The following is an 18,933-nucleotide window of genomic DNA, read 5'->3' on the forward strand; positions in this document are numbered from 1 at the left end:
AAATGCATCCTGCCAAAATAGGGTGCATTTTCCCAATTTTTGAAGAAAATCTGGGAAAATTATGATAAATCTAGAATTTAATTTCCACGAAAACAAAAAGAAAGCGGGAAACTGTGAAGACTCAGATCGAAATTTGGTAGAAATAAATCAAAGTGGGGGGGGGGGCAAAATATCAAATTCCTTGTTAAACAAGAAAAATACTCATGCTTGCACATTTACTGATCTAATTCTGCCCTTAGCCAGCTTAGTATCACTTTAATCACTAATTATCTACATGCCTAGTACTAGATGCTTTACTCATTCAGTTCCATCATTTACGTGTAGCTCCCAAGCTTTATCCACACAATCAACCACATCTTTTGAACATAAGCTTTGATATATTAATACTGACGGAAACACAGCTTTCCACTACCCGATCTAAAACACAGTGTCAAAGGTCCCACTTGCATCATTGAAAATTTAACAATTCAGCCATTAACGATACCATGATTATAAATATATCTGCTTTTTGGGACATATATTTTGAGCATGTTCATACCAATTTCATCACTCATTATTTTTAACGAGCTTTTTAATCTCTTTCATTGCATACTACCCTTATTTCAGAAAGGAACCTGCAAAGACAATCTCAATATTTTGCACCACCATTTTCCCCTTCTTCCCCCTTAAAAATATCATCATACTTAACTTGATCTCTCAAACTTTGTCCTGTAATCAGTGGCAACACTACGGGGAGTGGAGGAAAAGACATTTGTCCCCCCCATATTTTTCTTGCCCCCTCCTCCCCCACTAAAACCCAAAGTTACAAAAATGTCCACTTTTTGTGGCAATTTTGTACAAAATTTGTTGATTATGCCCCCTTAAATTCACTTTGCCCCCCCCCCCCCCCTCCCGAAAAATTCTTGATGCCGCCACTGCCTGTAATATTTTGCCCACTTGCCATTTTGGTCCACAATCTTTCTTAGGATTTAGGGTTGTTTAGGGTTAGGGTTTAAGGTCATCAGAGTTCAGAGTAAGGTACATGTATATGTGACACGATCTGGTCCATGGGGGCCAGAGGCGGCAAATTTGAAACTGAGATAAAGGCAAAAATATGGAGTAAAAAAACAATAAAATACATAAGAAAATACACATCACAAAACCTCATAACTTTAGAACCAAGTATGCTAGACCTTTGGTGTGTTCAGTATATGATAGCCTAATGTTACTAAAAACTAATAATTATAGTAACTTGATTTTCAAAAATGCCTCCTTTGGCCCCATGGAGCAGACTGTGTCACATATTAGGATTACGGTCAGAGCAGATACAAGGATTAGGCTTTAAAGTAGAGCAAGAGGAGAAAAATGGCACATGTACAAAAACAAGAGAGGGGAAACACCCCCTCCCCCTCAATCAGAGTTAACCTTCACCTGAACCATAATATAAATATATTTTATTGTAGAAGGTAATTTCCAGATCCGGATAACTGGGAGGAATGCAAATCAAAATTCATCTTGAGATAATTACTTGTATAATAATAGGCTACTAAGGCAAGATAAAATTGAAATACCCGTAAGGAATCATAAGGAATTTATTAGTATCTATTCCTATCCTTCCTCTTTTCCATCTAATAATAACTGATCATCAAATTGGACTATTCTATTTAAAATCCATACTACCCCTGTGGACGATTTTGGAAAATATCCTCCACAGGGAGAGTATGAAGTGCAAATGGAATGAACACATTAGGAAGCTCTATTTGGAAGCTTCATGTGCCCTCTGTGACAGAGGGAGGGAGAGATTCAAATACAGTTGGTTAATGTGCTAATTCCATTTGAATCCATGCTCCCACTGTGGAAGATATTTCCAAAATCTTCCACAGGGGTAGTATGGATTTTAAATGGAAGAGCCAATTACAATGATTGTCCGTTTTCCTACAGTAATATCCCTGGGAATTGGAATTAAAAATAACTAATTGGCAATTTTGATTTCCTTTTTGTATAATATCGCAGTTATTTGAAATGAATTAGCATAATTACAAAAAGCTTTGAATGACAAAATGATGGAATCGTAGAATATATATTTTTAGATTTTTAAATTGTCGTGACTAAACAATATTTCTTTCATGTGCAAAAACTATCTGAAATCATAATTGTGACACAATCTAATCCAACCAGGTCCAAAGGAGGCAATTTTGAAAATTCAGTCATCATCACAACAAACTTGTCCAATAACCAAACATGATATTGCTAAAATCCTTACATCCCATGTTTGCTGCAAAGTTATGCTCACGAAAAATAACAAATTTTCTTATGTATTTTATTATATTTTGCTCCACATTATTGCCTGTGTCTCAAAATCACAACTGCTACTTTCAGCTTGATTGGATCAATCATGTTACTGTCACATAAAGATAAAGAAACTTCCTAGTATTCCAGCAGAACCCATGGGACATGTGACACAGATCTAAGCTAGCATCTTCCCTGTCCGACATCCAGTCTTCCCAACCCAAGGGACATATGTATAGATCTAGGCCAATAACTCTCCCTACCCAAGGGTTACAACATCCTGTCCTCCTTGCTATGGGGAAGAGGTAGCCCTAACAGATGGGGAAGGGGCCACATCTCTTCCTTAGGGTTTCCAAACTTAATACAATATGGGTATGGCAAGGATTTGCAACAGCAGTTTCAAATTTGTTATTAATATATTAAGGGATCCAAAATGAGCGTTTATTATGCGTTTCGACAGTATTTTTGTGGGACATGAGAGCACCTCAGACCTATCGAATTGCATTCTGAATACTGAAGCATGTCTTTCTGATATCAAATAATTTTCATTTTTTTAAATCACAATATAATACAAATTTTATGACAAATTATAAAAATTTGATATTTTTCAAATTTTTGATATATAACAGTCCTCGAAGTAAATTATATAAATCTAATGATATATTTTAAAGTGTATGTAGCAGGAGGAAAAGTTGACGGTCAATTGAAAAATTTGACCTTTCATATTGAAGATATGGATTTTTTTCCCAAAAAGACCTAATTTTTTTGGTGTTTTGGGAAAAAAATCCATATCTTCAATACTGAAAGGTCAACATTTTCAATTGATCGTCGGCTTTTCATCCCACCTACATACACTTTAAGTATAAATCATCAGATTTATAAAGTTTACTTCAAGTACTGTTAAATATCAAAAATATCAATTTTAATGATTTGCCATAAAATGTGTATTAAATGGCTAATTTCAAAAAATCAAAATTATTTGATATCAGAATGACATTCTTCGTATTCAGAATGCAATTCGATATGTCTGATGTGCTCTAATGTCCCAAAATAAATACTGTCCAAACGCTCATACCCCAGCCCTTAATAGAAATGACAAATAGACTTAGCTGTCAATCAATAACCAATTTTACACTTTGTTCCTGCATAAACTGCAACAAATTGTTTGTGCTGGTACAGTAGCATCTATCATAAATTATATAGGGCCTACACAGGTTGGATAAGGGTACTGATACATGTACATATTTTGGAAACATTTTCAGACATTTAAAAATATATCATATTTCTTAGTGTGATATGCACAGGAATAAATGTACAAGCCTGGCAAACTTTACAGGAATTTGCTGACCACTGTGGCCCAAAACACACCATAACCATAAACCATTTAGCGACGATCAGGGATTTAGTAGCCAAGAAGCACACAGCCTATACATATCACAATAAACCATCACAGCCAGTATATGCTCCCAAGTTCTTGTATGGGTAACCAAGACATAAGTTAGTTCCTTCCCCAGGAGAACAAATAGGGACTGCGCTGGGGCTGGAACTCACACCGCTACACACCAATGCACCGGAGTTAACACCTTACTGTTTGAGCTAACTTAACTGATTAACACAAGGAAAAATGTTTATATGGCAAAACTGATCCACACAATTTAAATGAGTAAAACCACTTTAAATCGGTGTTCATGTCCAATTATGCACAAATTAATCACAGCCAATCCCACACCCCTCAATATATTACCACATAAATCAACATGGCTTCTTGTTATAAAACCACATGAAACCAAGGATTTACCCAGGTTTTTCATGATTGCTATAGCAGAAAAGTTACTGCCACTAAGCTGCAAAGCCAAGAGCCACATAGTTCCCTATACAATGAAGGCACTTCTCACAACATTTTCCCATGCATGGACCCCAAAGTTCAATATGTCCATGATCATAATTATTTACAATAATAACTTATGTTAATTATTAGTATATAAAATTGTAGTTTAATCAATGCCAAATAGGTGGGAATTGTTTGGTTGCTAACCAATATCTTTGCTCTTACGCTATTCAGTATCAATTTGCAATGTTATGAATCCCACTTTTGGTATTGTTAAACTGTATAAATTATGGAAAAGTTAAACACAAAGAAAGAAAGATCTTCTCATATCACTAGACCAAACAGATTTTCTTTTTAAATTTGAATATATAGCACCTATTATTTGAAAATAAAAACTCAAAATAAAATTTTCTGTCAATTTTCAATTATGTTCCACAATGTCAAATACCAGTTGTTGTGGAAGCATCCTTTTTAACCTTTGTCAACCTAAATTAGGATGAAATTGAATATAGAAATAGCATTAAGAAAAAATTAGATAATTGAGGAAAACACGTTAGGTCCTAGAATGTAAAAGCATTCTTTCTTTCGTCATATTTTATAAAGAACAATACAATACAAATTAAAACTTTGGGTCTAATTAAGTTAATTGAGCACATAATAAAAACACTTGCTTCAGAACAAATAAAAACAAATACTAGGAACACAATGTGCAGTTAGATGAAAGCAGTGCTGATTATACATAGGTAGTTCCACATGACAATGCAGATCTAACACTAATAGCTAAACAGAAGCTATAGCTTGCTTATCGGAAATCCTGCTCAAGCAAGGTACTATAAGGAGCAAAGAATGTAACAGAAGATGTGATCGAGAAGCAAGTCACATCCTGAATCACTGTTAGCAATTTAATAATGAGCTATTCCAGTTAAAACTCATACACCCACTATGGAAGACATGACCTTCATCTTCCACACAGGGAGTGTGAATTTCAAATAGGGGTTACCTGAATGGGTGACACTATTTGAAATATAACCCCCTGTGTATGAGATTAAGGTCATGTCTTCCATAGGGGGTGTATGGAATTCAACTGGAATAACACAATCTACAAGTGCCTGTGAGTCTGTCTTGCAGGGACAGGGATTTTACCCTAAAACAAAGTTTTTATACTTTGCCTTATAAAGCTTCCTTTTATGAAGCTTTCATTCTATGCCAAGAGCTTCAATATTCTGTTATTACCAAACTTAAGTAGCATTTAAACAAAGTTTTCAAGTCCTGCAAGCAGTCCACTTGTCATTGTGAGTGTTTTTGGAGTTCTACTTATAAAGGTCCAGTTCAGAATTCTATATGCATTAAAGAAAGGCATCAAACCTTTAATGCCAACAGAAACTTTCTGATTTTGTAATGTATGTATAACTACACATCTTCATGTGCTTGTCTTTGCAGGAATGCAGAAATAATTTTGAACATATCCTATCAAAGAAAAAAGTTTAGCTTTAATTGCAGAACTAGAAGATGCATTTTCCCAACTTTAAGTTCCGCATTTCAGACCAATTACTAGTATATTTTGGTCCAAAGCTCTTATGTCCAGTAATGGGTGATTGAAGATTTAGCAGATTCTTTGCTCCTTTTTGCAAATAAAAGAAAAATAATTTTTAGTTTTGTTCAGTTTGTGCTAGCAAGAAACTTCTTTTCTTGTGTTTCCCCTTTTTCATCATCAGCCCAGCTGTGCTTACCTTTAAGTATCTTTATGATGATGGGGGCACCCGAAATGGGTCATTCCAGTTGAAATCCATCCACCCCTATGGAAGACTTATGATCTTAATCTTTCACACAGGGTCACCAGAATGGGTGACTCCATTTAAATTATACACTCCCTGTGTAGAATATTAAGGTAATATCTTCCTTAGGGGGTTTATTGATTTCAAATGGAAACCAAACAAAGGTTTTCCAAATGGATCACCCCCTTGCTAGCTTCAGTTCATACCCATCTAACAAACATGTCGGTATATTCTTTTAAAAAACAGACGGGCAAGAAGTTTCTTACTAGTTTGGGCAAGAGTTAAATGACAGAAGAAGCATTGTGTAAATGACTGACAATTCTGCTGCAATAATGTCATAGCCAGCCAAAAGCTGGATGGACAACAACAACACTTCCCACTCACCTCATAATAAGGTGTTGTGTTCTGTGTGACAAGGAGAATGAGTAGATAAAAATTGTGCAAAATATGAGTATGTATGCTGTGCTGTGTCATGTTAATAATAACAGTGGCGTAACCAGGGGAGGGCTTAAATCCCGTATCCAGAGCCCCCTTCCCCTCTCAGCTTGATGAGCCACAGTCTCTTCATGTGTCTATGGGGGGGGGGGCTTTTTCCCTCCCCCTCCTGACACTGCCTAGATGCCTCTTGCTACCTCATTTAGGGTGCTGTCATTTTCTTCAAAGGAGAGTCCCAAATATGCAGGGTATTCAACAAACAATGGTTGGGTCATAAAATTATCAAAGGGCTTGGACTAAATATCATAATAAAGACCACAATTGTGTTTGGAATCAAAATTTTCATGTGTTTCACACATATTCTTTTCATACAAACTTAAGCATTCAAGTTGTACCACATTTCATGACCTTTTTTTTAATAATGTGTTTTGGATTCTGTGAGTGTGGAAGGGGCGAGGGGATCATAAATTCAAACTAAGATAGGAGGGGGGAGGGGGGGTCACTGACATATATGGAATCCCCCTCACAAAGAAAATGACAGTCCCCTTTAATGAAATCCTAGTTATGCCACTGGTTAATGGTGTTCTACACACCTTCCTTTCAGGAATGAAAGATATATCACATAGTATCATGATTCAAAGGTTGCCAGTGTTTGTTGCTTGTACCTCCAACCATGGTACATGATAACACTACTGATGACCTTTGACATTTGACCCTTGATCTTATCACATTGGATTTTAAAACATGTGGTGGCTGATATATCAACTTTAAAAAAATCTGTTTTGGGAATTAAAGTAATAGAAATTTTGGAGGAAATAATGTGATAATCTGATCTTTGACTATCCATAAAATGTGGGCAGACAGACTGAATGAAATTCAAACAAGATTTTTTCAATTTGCTTTGGTATAATTTTAGACTTGGTTGGTATTGGTAATTTGAACCTCATATTTATGTGCACACACACCATAGCACCCCCCTCCTTTCACACACACATACAAAACTGAAATTCACCACTACACAACGTTTGCTTGAGAACATACACACATGTTTTAATGCACATACAAAAAGAGGTCATTATGATTTTCCAAAACCATAAAACCTATGAAACCTTAAAAGTGTGACTCATTTTGGTGATTTAAAAACAATCCATTCAGCCATTAAGAAATGAACTTGGCAAAACAACTGAAAGCATGTGAATTGGGGAAAAGGTGCTCTGTTGTGGTGGATACCCCACATGTATATGATCCAATTGTGGTTAACATCATGTTGAGCTTAAAATCTTTTGTTTTGATGTGATACCGGATTTTAGAGGTTTAGGGTTGATCCTAAACATGGCCTTTTCAATTACATACAGGCCTATAGGCACCGTATTTATAATCACAATTTCATGTTATTGGCAAACATGCATGCTGAAATTTCAACACTTCAAGGCTGGCTCTGCTTTGGACACATGCACTCAGGTTTCTTGCTGATAAAAAGTTATTTTTTGATTAATTTTGTTACACCTATAAGCTAAACTATTAACACTGCGCTTTTTCTGCTTTTCACAATGTTAATAATAATCCAACTGTTATTTACAGCATAAAATACAGGCTGTATCAAAATGATTGATTGTCACCCAAAATTTTGACGTTAATGGAAAAGACTGCTTCTTCCACATGCATCACTGGGCTCTCTTGCAATCACAAGAATTAGTAGATTTATAGCCTCTTACAACATTAATCTACTAATTGGACGGATCTTATGTTGCATTTTGACGAGGCAGTCTTGTCCATAATCACTATAGAAGCTGCTTGGATAACAGTCACACTCTGGACCACAATGGCCTCATCCCAATGGCATAGTTCAATAACCTCCATTAAATACTCGTAGTGCAAAATTTGACCTCAAGTTGCAGAGTATGAGTTTTTGTATCCAAATTTTCAAAAGTCATTCAATGAATGTGCAAATATATTGGGGTTAAAGAACTGTGCCCCTGATAGATGAGCATATTGTGGATCCTAGTGTCAGTTGGACACAGCCTGTAGCATGTAATTTCTGGACTCTTTCTACATGATGCAAACAATTTTGATATTTTTTTCTCTCGTCTTACCTGTTGTTCTCCTTTCTTCTCGTATCTTGACAGCAAAGCGTGGTTAACCTGAAGCACTATCCAGTCAAAGAGGGCGCTGTACAGTCCTTTCGCTAGTGCATCTCTGGTTGCTACAGCCTAAAGTTCAGGCAAAAATAGTATATGATATTCAATGCATTATTATGATACACATCTATACATATATTTTCTCTGGGAATTTTCTTGACCCAAATTAAAATTCTATGACCTTCAACCATGATTTATGCCAATATTCTAATTTCCATTTGCTCTTGCACAATGAGACATGAGACAGAAATATTTTGCAATAGGCCTACTTTCTGTTCACTAAACAACAAATATACCAGTCTTAATATGTTTTGATGAATTCAGAGACACTGCTCTATATTGTAAACACACAAGGTTATGTGTCTTGTCAGTAAGGTTATTTCTATATATAGGTCTAAGGTGAATGAACTGTTGTGGTGGGATTTACCCTTATTGAGGCTACCACTATTATCGATTTATTCCCAGTCAGGGTATATGTAACTTCATCTTTATAGCCACTGAAGAGCTAAGTGTACATGTACTATCTAGCCCCGTGGTCCAGCTATGGTGCGAGAACCACCCAATAAAACAAACATCAAACAACTTCTCAGACAACAGCCCAAGCTCCATATCTCACCTCTGACATCTGGTATTGCACAATGAACTTGTCCCCCTGTGCATTGGATTGCCTCTTGGTCAGTGCTGACACCAGTGTCTCTTGCTTGACTCTGAGGAGATCTGACACCACCTTGACTGTGGCAATGTTCTTGATGGTGACGTACTCTTCATGGTCTGAACGCTTCTTGAATGTGATGTTGCCAATGTGAAGGACTGCTGATAGCACGGAGAAGATCCTGGAAGGGTATAAACAGAATGCACAGGTGTCAAAATTTGAGGAGAATTCTTGATTAGGCTATTCCAGTTGAAATTCACACACCCTCTATGGAAGACATGACCTTAATCTTCCGCAAAGGGACTGTGAATTTCAAATGGGGTTACCTGAATGGGTGACTCCATTTGAAATCTACACCCCTTGTGTGGGAGATTAAGGTCATGTCTTCCATAGGGGTATATGGATTTCAACTGGAATAGCCCTTTGTTGTTTGTTCATGAATTCGGTTGAGCTTTAAATTGATCTCCATTATGATCATTTAAGGAGAGCCATGATCACTCTTGCTTTCCTTAAAACTCAAAGCTGGCAACTTTTGAATTTGAGAGTAAACTCTAGCATTAAAGGAACACTCTGACAATCACAACATTATAACTTATATGTTAGAAAATTTATTATCAAGCACGAATCACATGGTTTTATCTTAAACAAACTCATATTGACCATAAAAACGAATTAATACAGCTGACTCTCAACACACATTTTTCAAAATTCCCGGGCGCCGAAATTGTCCAGTGCAATGACGTCCCAGTAACACAATGAAGGCTGACAACAATTGAGCACAAATAACCATGATGTCATTGCACTAAACAATTTCAGTGGTGGGAATTTTGAATATCGCGTGTTGAGAGCCGGCTGTTTTTATGGTCAATGTGAGTTTGTTTTAAATAAACCATATGATTTGTGCCTGATAATTATTTTTCTAACATAAAAGGCATAATGTTGTGATTGCCGGAGACATCCTTTAAACAACAAACAAAAAGTTCCACAGGCCTGGACTGACCCTGTTTTTGCATTTTGGAGATTTTTTCTTTTAGCTGTATGCAATTAAAATCAGTTGTTTGTTGGCCCGAGTGGACTGATTTTTGCTTCAATTTTTCAACCTTTTGGTGTTTTTTAGGGTCATTTATAGCTTCTTCCACAAAATAAAACCTGATGGACCAACCCTACTTGGCAAGTCCATCTGCCTGCTAACAGGGTTGGGTTTTTTCGTTGCCTTACCGTCTTGTGGTCTCCCTTGAGAAGCCAACCATCTCCATGGATTGCTTGAGTCTTGCATATTCATACGTCTCATCTACTCCTTCCAATGTATAACAATTACTCTATTAAACAGAACAAAAGAAGTAAAAAAGATTCCTTTGGTTAAAGTATTTTCTTTGTTTGGTATAAAGCTCTATTATCTAATTTCAATCCAATAAGGCAATAGAATCAAATTAGTTTCATCTTTGGATCAACCGTCGATGCTTGCTCGATCCTTATTATTTATGAAATCAATTAATTGACTATTGTTATTTGTGAAAATATGAATCTTTGCCTGTATTGATATTGACCGATACAATTTGCTTTAAATTGATAAACTTTGTTAGTTCATTAATAACAAGCATCGAAGCAGCATCTATGGTCGATTAAAAGATCGAACTGATTTGGTTCTGGTGCCTAACTATGGCAATATGTGTCCTCCTTTTATTTCATTTTATTATAACACATCTGTTATTGCCACACATTTGCAGCAATAACAACCACAACTATCTAACGAACAGAAGCTGCTAGAATCATATATTTCTGAATAAAAAAAGACAAACAAATATAGGATGACACATTTTATTTGTCTCAGTTTCATATTGCTTGTCAGTTCCAACAACTGTTTTTGTCTAATTTGAATAACATTATGACCAGGAAACCGAGACTTGACTTTGTTTTCAATGGATAGAATTCTACACCTAATGCACTTCACTCTGTATTTTGATTTGCATTATTATAACAGGTTTAATCAAATTGGCTTTTAAATGGATTCATACAGGGTGGTCAAAAAATCAACCTACAAAATGCAGGTAATTATAATGAAAATGAGATGCTTATTTGGACAAACTTTGCAGTACAGATGTACGAAAATTTAAGAGCAGTATGGCACAATGGTCAATGTGTTTGATTATGATGCAAGTCCCGGGTTCGATCCCGATGGAGGTAAAAATCACCAACTGTTACCTGCTCTCTTCATTATATGGCATTATTGTGGGACAGATGGATTGGATGACAACGATCTCACAGCCAGGGTAATGCCTGGATGTTTGTATGCTCTGCTCTGGGCATCATGGGAGAGCAGTGTCTGAATATTACCCAAGATAAATTGAAGATCGGGAATAATTTTGTCCCAAACCTCTGTATCTTCAAATTTTTAGATCCAAATTAATTCTACCAATTCACTTTAATAATCAAGAGCTAAATTCTTGTGAAAATTAAAAATATATATTATTAAGTGATTATTTTCAGACACCCTATAGCATGGAAATGATATGATTCTTTTATTAAATTAAAACCCATTCTTGTGTTGAATGGTTTGTGATTTGAGTACCACTTAGGGATCAACTACTAAATTTGACATAAGTGAATGAATGAAATTTGTATCATTAAAAAGCAGATTGGATTATTGCTATATTTTACTTGCTACAATTATATTTTTTCCCGTTTCTAATTTTCTTAATAGAAAGCTTTTTATTTGAGGGAAAAATTGAAAGATTCTTGCTCAAATTGAACCACTCAAGCCCGCATGCATCCCGCCTTCCAAAACAAAATCCAAATGACACCTTTTTACTATTTTTCCAATAAAAAGGTCAAAAAGGGAAAGAAAAATTGACATAAGATCCACTTTTTAATGATAGGCACAAAATCCAAAACAGCCTGACAATTTTTAGGGTTTTTTCCACTTTTTACACACAAAAAAAAAATCTGTGCACGTCCACTTTTGGGAAGTCCCCCAACCATAAATCCTGCATATATGGACCTGAAACTACTGGTATTAATTCTTTACCAAATTCAGTTATGGGTGTTTTTTTTTTCAAATGTTTTATCATCATTCATATCAGAAATTGACAAGAATATTGTTCCTGTGTTTTAAAGTAACAGAATTAATTAGGAGCACACAAGGTGGTTGGTTACCTTTTAAGGCAGATATCATGTATATAACCACATGGTACTCGGAATAAATGGAAGTAGTTGCATTCTACCAACAGCAAACACCAACTGGTTGTCATGTTTAGAGCAAACAACATTGAAAGTGGTCATCTCTGCTACTGAATATAATTACCACTTCACTATGCTACTCAAAAGCTATATATTAGTGACTGTGCAATATGGAGGTTGGAGGTTAAAATGATCTGCCAAAAATTACTTGCCCGCTTTTTTGATGTGCAAAAATAAAATGTTGGTATTTATACAACGCCTTTCACATGTACTACATGCACTTTAACATTTATTCCGCTGTCGTTAGAATATGTCAGCTGCCATACAATACCCAAGGCATGCTCATACCTTTGGGTGGTGCTCAATGGACAATATTTATAACAGCTCCCCATTTCACCCCTGGGTAGAGAGAGGTAAGTAACCTTGCCCAAGAGTACAACACAATGACACCACCGGGCTTGAACTCGCAATCCACCGATTACATGGCAGAGCACGTAACGCTGCGCCACATGCCCCTTAAACATCTTCATTTTTTTTTGGAATTGTTCAAAATGAACAAAATCCACCAGTTGAAATTAACATTCCTAATGAACTTCTTCAAAGAGACAATAAACCTACACTACTTTTGATCAGCCTACCAATATAACAACATTTTAAAGCTTTAGCTGATATTGGTTGCTACGGCACAACAAACACCGGAAAATAAAGTTTATTATTTAACCGTATCACCATGTTGATCTAGCTAATTAGTGACGTTAATAGGAAGTACATTTGTGTCTAATACTAAACATTTCACAGAAATTTGAATCACAAAAAACCAAACCTGACACAATCTACAGGTTTTGAAACCACTTTACAAGGAAGTATTAATTAGATATAAATAAATTCCACTGTTTAAGGGGGTACTACACCCTAGCCAATTTTTTGCCTATTTTTGCATTTTTCTCAAAAATTATAGTGCATTATGCGACAAGTAAGATTTGTATATTATAGGGCAAGGACTACAACTACTGCACTGAAAATTCAGCAACTCAAGGCAAGTAGTTATTGATTTATTGATCAAATACTGGTTTTCCCTCATTTTTAACTGTAACTCCACAAGTGTTGTCTGTACTGAAATAAAAATGTCCAGTGCAGTAGTTGTAGTCCTTGCCCCTATAATACACATATCTTACTTGTCACTAATGCGCTATGATGTTTGAGAAAAATGCAAAAATAGGCACAAAATTGGACAGGGGTGTAGTACCCCCTTAAGCTTATCAAAATGACATAATATTGTAAATACATCCAAAATTAACAAACCTGGGTTAACTGGAAGAAGAAAGATTAACTTGTATTATTTGCTGGATGACTAACCCAGGTTTAACAAGAAATGAAAGAAACAAACCTGGTTCAAGTAGTTGTAATCTTCCGGTTTACCAAGCCAAAATTTGTCCCTCTCTGCATCACTGGCACCTTTGAGTAGATAGTAGAAGACATGATAGTTGCGTTCGTACGATGCCTGCGAGACTATACGTGATTTCTCTAATAAGTACTGTTCAACGATTGCCCTGTGGAAGTGAACCAGAAAAAAGAGATACTTGAGAATAGAGTTTAGAGAGTTAACAGAAACAGATTACTTCACTTCAGATACTTATAAAACACAATATGAGAAAATGAGACTGAATGCAATACAATTGCAATTCTAATTTAGTAATCTACCGACAAACCGATTATCTTGTGAAATATGGAGGAACTGTAAGGTCTCATAAGTTCCTAAGAAGTTCAAAAAGATGTTGGTACCAATGATCAAGACAAAATAATGTTCAAACTGTAGTAAGTTTTTAGCGGGTTCGCTGTCGGACAAGTTTGGAACCGGGGCTTGGAACTGTCAAACTTTCGTCAGGAGTAGCTCTGACTTCTTCAGGACAAAGTACCTAGAAGAATGAGACATATAGACCACCATTGCCTACTGATGGCTCTGAAAAGAGCCATTCACTGAAGACTGCCAATTGTCAACAGAAAACACGCAGGCCGCACCTAGATCTGCTATGTAAAAGGTTTTGGTGGCTCTGAAAAGAGCCATTCACTGAAAACCACCCACAAATTACTTGGAAGTTGATGTACAATATTGTTTATGTTTTGTTTTAGTTAATTATTTCTTCTATACCACTGATGCTGTTTTTTACTCAAAATTCAAATTTGATTTTCCAATAATTCTGAGTTGCCTGACACTGCATTGCCTTATGTGATGTCTACCACACATACGTAATAATCACTTCTAACCCTATTATAAAGTACAGTGTAGTCTAGCTTCAATAGCCGATCACCTTGAAACAGCATTCTATTCAGCATTAGTATGTCACTATTAGATAACAATGGGCATATACAGGAACCAACAAGTGCATCTTCCTGACTACTGACTGGCCTGAAACCAGGAAATGAACCTACAAGTCTCCTTCACCTAAACTTAATTAGCTACAGAATTGTCTTTTACAGTTGTGGTCTATTTATATTTAGGCCATATAAAATTAATTTTCTGGTTCTCGTCTGATGGAGGGATTGTATCTTCAGTGTAAAATTAGCATTGTTACTATAGTTTTTGGTCTTTTCCAAAAGTGCTGGCTTCAGGAAAATGATGAGGCTTCGATTTTTTTTTTCAAATGTGAGATTTAAAGGGAAACCCACAAAAAGACTTGCTCTAATGACCTTATTCCAAAGCTTTTAATTTTTTGAAAAATCTATAAAAACAAACCTGGAAATTGAGGCGGGAGGGGGATGGAAACCAAAAATTAATATAAAAGGCCTTATAACCCCTGATGCCCCCTGGTTCCTTTGTTTTCCTTTACATTTAGAGTTTGTCAAGGGCCAAATAAATATCAGTTGTAGGGGGTCACATTTGGCCTACGGGCTGCCTGTCTAAAATCCCCGAGTTGTAATATAAAAATGCAACATCTATGTGGATAACCATAAAGTAAATAAATAAAACCACTAGATTGTTTGCCATCTGTATGAGTAACAATGAGCGTGTTTCTACAGGCGCACCGCTAAGTTACCGCTAAATGGATAACGCTATCTTACCGTTTAACCTGCTGTTTCCACAGACAGGTTTTTGCCGCTAGCGTGTTCATACCGCTTAATCTGAATGACAAACATGTTTTAAAAAAGTGTATTTTGTGCGGTAGTATGGCCAGAATATTGCATCGTAGGCCTAGAATTAATGCTAGAATGGATTGTTTAATGGTTGATTAGTGCTAAATAATCACTTTTTTTTTGTTATATTTTGCAAATCAAGAGGAAAGTTTTACATTTTACACAGTTTTTCACTATTTTGTAGCATTTACAAATTTCCGTGAGCAAACCCCGAATTCCGTGAGTTTTTCTGTTTTTCCGTATCACGGATAAATTGTGGCTTTACATAACAGTTTGGACTTGTTATGTTGCCCAGGCTGTTATTAACTTTTTTTTTTTTTTTTCTGTCCAATTAACATGTTGATTAACAGCCATTTTGTTTGATTTTGCTCAATAATCGGCAAGTTACCGCTTCGGTCTGTTTCCACAGAAAATCTACCCGCTTCGTCAACGGCAAAAACCTACTCCAACGAGGTTTCCGTTGGCGATGAAAAGGCGTTGCAAAAAGGCGTTGGAGGCTGTTTCCACAGGAGTGATTAACGGTTCCATACCGTTTCCAAAGCGGTATTTGGCTCTGTAGAAACACGCTCAATGGCACCAATGATCCTGCCATAGGTTTTGGGTACACTCATTGGGCAATGCAATGTAAAAGACCAGGATGCCAAATGAAAAATTTCATATACCCTGCAGCAGAGTATACTAACAATTGAGTTGAATGTCAGGGTTACTGTAGCAAAATAAACCTTGACATTGGATTGTTGGATATGCTTTACTTCCTTTGATACTCCTACTGCCATTTTATATAATATTGAACAGCCCCAATGTATTATAGCTATACCATATGTACCGGTTCATGAAACTATGGCTTTTTCAGGTTTTTATGCCCTTTTCGACAAAAAAGGTCCAAATTTTGGGAAGAAGGTCCACTTTTCACACCCCCCAATGCAGCGTACACGCCTGTTTGACCATACCTAGTTTATTCATGATGCATCCTTCTCCACAATAGTTGGCACACATGTAATTGAAATGCATGCCCTATCAAAATTGGAGAGGCAAGTGAAACATACATGCAATATAATGTGAAGCACAGACTCCCGCTATATCTCACTCTTCCCCTACTCCCCCATCTTTCAATGTTGGAGGGTCTCACAGACCTGCCAACAACATGGTTTTGTCCCACATTAAATCGGGGGAGCAGGAGCAGAGATATACCAAAAGACAGGCAAAGTGTGGCATCATTTTTTTTCCAGGATTGTATACCTTCAGGTTATGTTAAATGAACCATCTCATGAAGACAGTGCTAATGAACTCCAGGTCATCCTGAACATCACCTGCCCGGTAAAGTGATCTTAAAATAGACCTTAAGTTAACTCTCACCATGGTAACATACACATTGTCTAGCAGCCTTATCAAATTTGCAGCTTTTATCTATGCTTTTTAATTCAATTATGATAGTATGATATTCAATTATGATGGCACTATCTTTTCATCCTATAAACAATGCATTGTTGAGAAAAATATTAGATAATTTTTCATAACTTGGAGTAATAATAGCTGAGGAATTGGCTGTTTGCTTGCACAATTTGCATTCATACCTGTATTTTTGTAAGTATAGGGGGGACCTGTAATTTTATTGCTTAAATTGCTTGCATATTTAGTGAATATGCCTATATTTCAACATCCATGAAAGCCCAAAAGCCTATTGATTCACAAGCACACACACCCCTACTTTTAAAATGTGTACATCGGGGACATCGGGTGTGTTTGCATGTGTGGGACTATGAAGCCGCGACTATGATATGACGAAATGCATGTGTGGAAATGTCCCCACTTTGCCTAGAAAAATCATATGTGACATGATCAAGGGAAATGAGTCGGATGTCGCTTATACTGATTTTGAGATATTAGCAAAGAAAGTGATAAAATTCTTTTGTTTTATATTGTTTTCAGCGTTTAATAAATTGACGTAACTTCACAAAGACAAGTTGTATCAACATGGGGTTTTTAGTTTTGGAAAGCTCTAAATGTCCTCTTTAGAAACATGCGCAAAACTCATTTTCGACCAGTGCCGACATGTGACTCATTCCCCTTGATCATGTCACATATGTGTGTATCCCCAGTTAGATAATATAGAATCAGGTATTTGTCTGATTCTGTACTATGTAATAGGGGTCTCACCCCCCATATGTCTAACTAATGCATTTAGCGCCCTCTAGGGGTTATATAACCTCATTTCCATTAGTAAGAAAATCTGGGATGTCCCTGTTTACAGGTATATCCCCAGTTTATCAGAGTTTTACCAAAATGTATCCCCGTTTCACACTTTTTACAAACGCATGCAACCATGCAAGTTGCGGGATGCAGGTGCATAGACTATATGTTTGTATACACCCCGGGTATACACCCCTCCCCACACACACACACCTCTCTGACACATGAACAAACATCCCCACCCCCTCCAGAACATTAATACCAAGCACATCATCCCTGGCAAAATAAAAATCCTACCCACTGAAATCTCATGACAGCTATTAGTGGTCATTAGGGTGTCCAATTAGTGCCGACATAATGACGCAGGTAAATGTTATTCTCGTAAACCACTCGAAGGAAATTAATCCTCGGGGACTGTGTAATATATTTTATCATATCACGATGATTCCAATCCTTTATTTCCTCTCACTGGTAATTTATTATTCCTAAGATGCGGAGCTGCTAAATACTGAGAACATCAATCAAGGTTGCGAAAGATGCACACCGTGCAAGAGGAATCTGAATTGATGAGTTTGTTGTTGTTAGAACAAACGTTAAAAATAATCCAAGAGCAATTATTCTACTGTTTAAGCCGAGTGTCTGCGGTACGTACAAAGGTTGGGGAAGACTACTCTCCATCTTCATCTGTCAATTAGGGGGTAGTCAGGGGAAAATTTAGGATATTTTTATATCATTTCCTTACAAGTGGGGACTTATTAAAACAATCAAATGAAAGTTAAAATTGATCATTTATACACATAGGCCTAAACATTTAGATTTAGTATATCTGTTAAAACCGTTAATCAGCAGATTTGATGGCAATGTTATTCAGTCATTTGACAGAATTTAGATGTACAGGAACATTGACATTAAAGGGGGTGCTTAGACAGTTTGCAACTTGAAAAATTCCATACAGGCCATTTATTAGGGAGGGGCACCTATTGGTACATCAACTGCAATAAGCTATTCCTGTTGAAATCCATACACCCTATGGAAGACATGTCCTTAATCCCCACACAGGGGGTGTAGATTTCAAATGGAGTCGCCCCCACATAGGTAACCGCACTTAAAATTCACACTGCTTGTCTGGATGATTGTCTCTCACACAGGGTGTATGGATTTCAACCGAAATTGCCCAATCGATATCCATTTTCATTCCTGACTTTGTTGGTTTGTTATCACCAATCTTCTATTACTCAATCTTATTCTACCAAAGAATGTAACGACATACGGCGAAAACATATATCTACCCTAATCGGATAAGATGTCCCCACGCTATTTCTAGCCGCTGTTTGGATT

At 36.5% G+C, this 18,933-nt stretch overlaps 1 protein-coding gene across 1 annotated transcript in view; it reads right to left on the bottom strand.

The window, feature by feature from the left end:
* The window catches only part of LOC140159570 (unconventional myosin-IXb-like), a 152,133-nt gene that overhangs the window by 71,699 nt on the left and 61,501 nt on the right, over positions 1-18,933 (bottom strand). The window contains exons 4-8 of the mRNA XM_072183061.1: positions 13,661-13,823; positions 10,315-10,415; positions 9,061-9,277; positions 8,400-8,516; positions 6,256-6,276 (exon numbers count right to left, since the gene is read on the bottom strand). Of these exons, the coding sequence (XP_072039162.1) occupies positions 6,256-6,276; positions 8,400-8,516; positions 9,061-9,277; positions 10,315-10,415; positions 13,661-13,823 (619 nt within the window). The remainder of the gene's footprint in view (positions 1-6,255; positions 6,277-8,399; positions 8,517-9,060; positions 9,278-10,314; positions 10,416-13,660; positions 13,824-18,933) is intronic.

The sequence above is a fragment of the Amphiura filiformis genome, chromosome 8 (genome assembly GCF_039555335.1).
Source record: "Amphiura filiformis chromosome 8, Afil_fr2py, whole genome shotgun sequence".
Classification (NCBI taxonomy): domain Eukaryota; kingdom Metazoa; phylum Echinodermata; class Ophiuroidea; order Amphilepidida; family Amphiuridae; genus Amphiura; species Amphiura filiformis.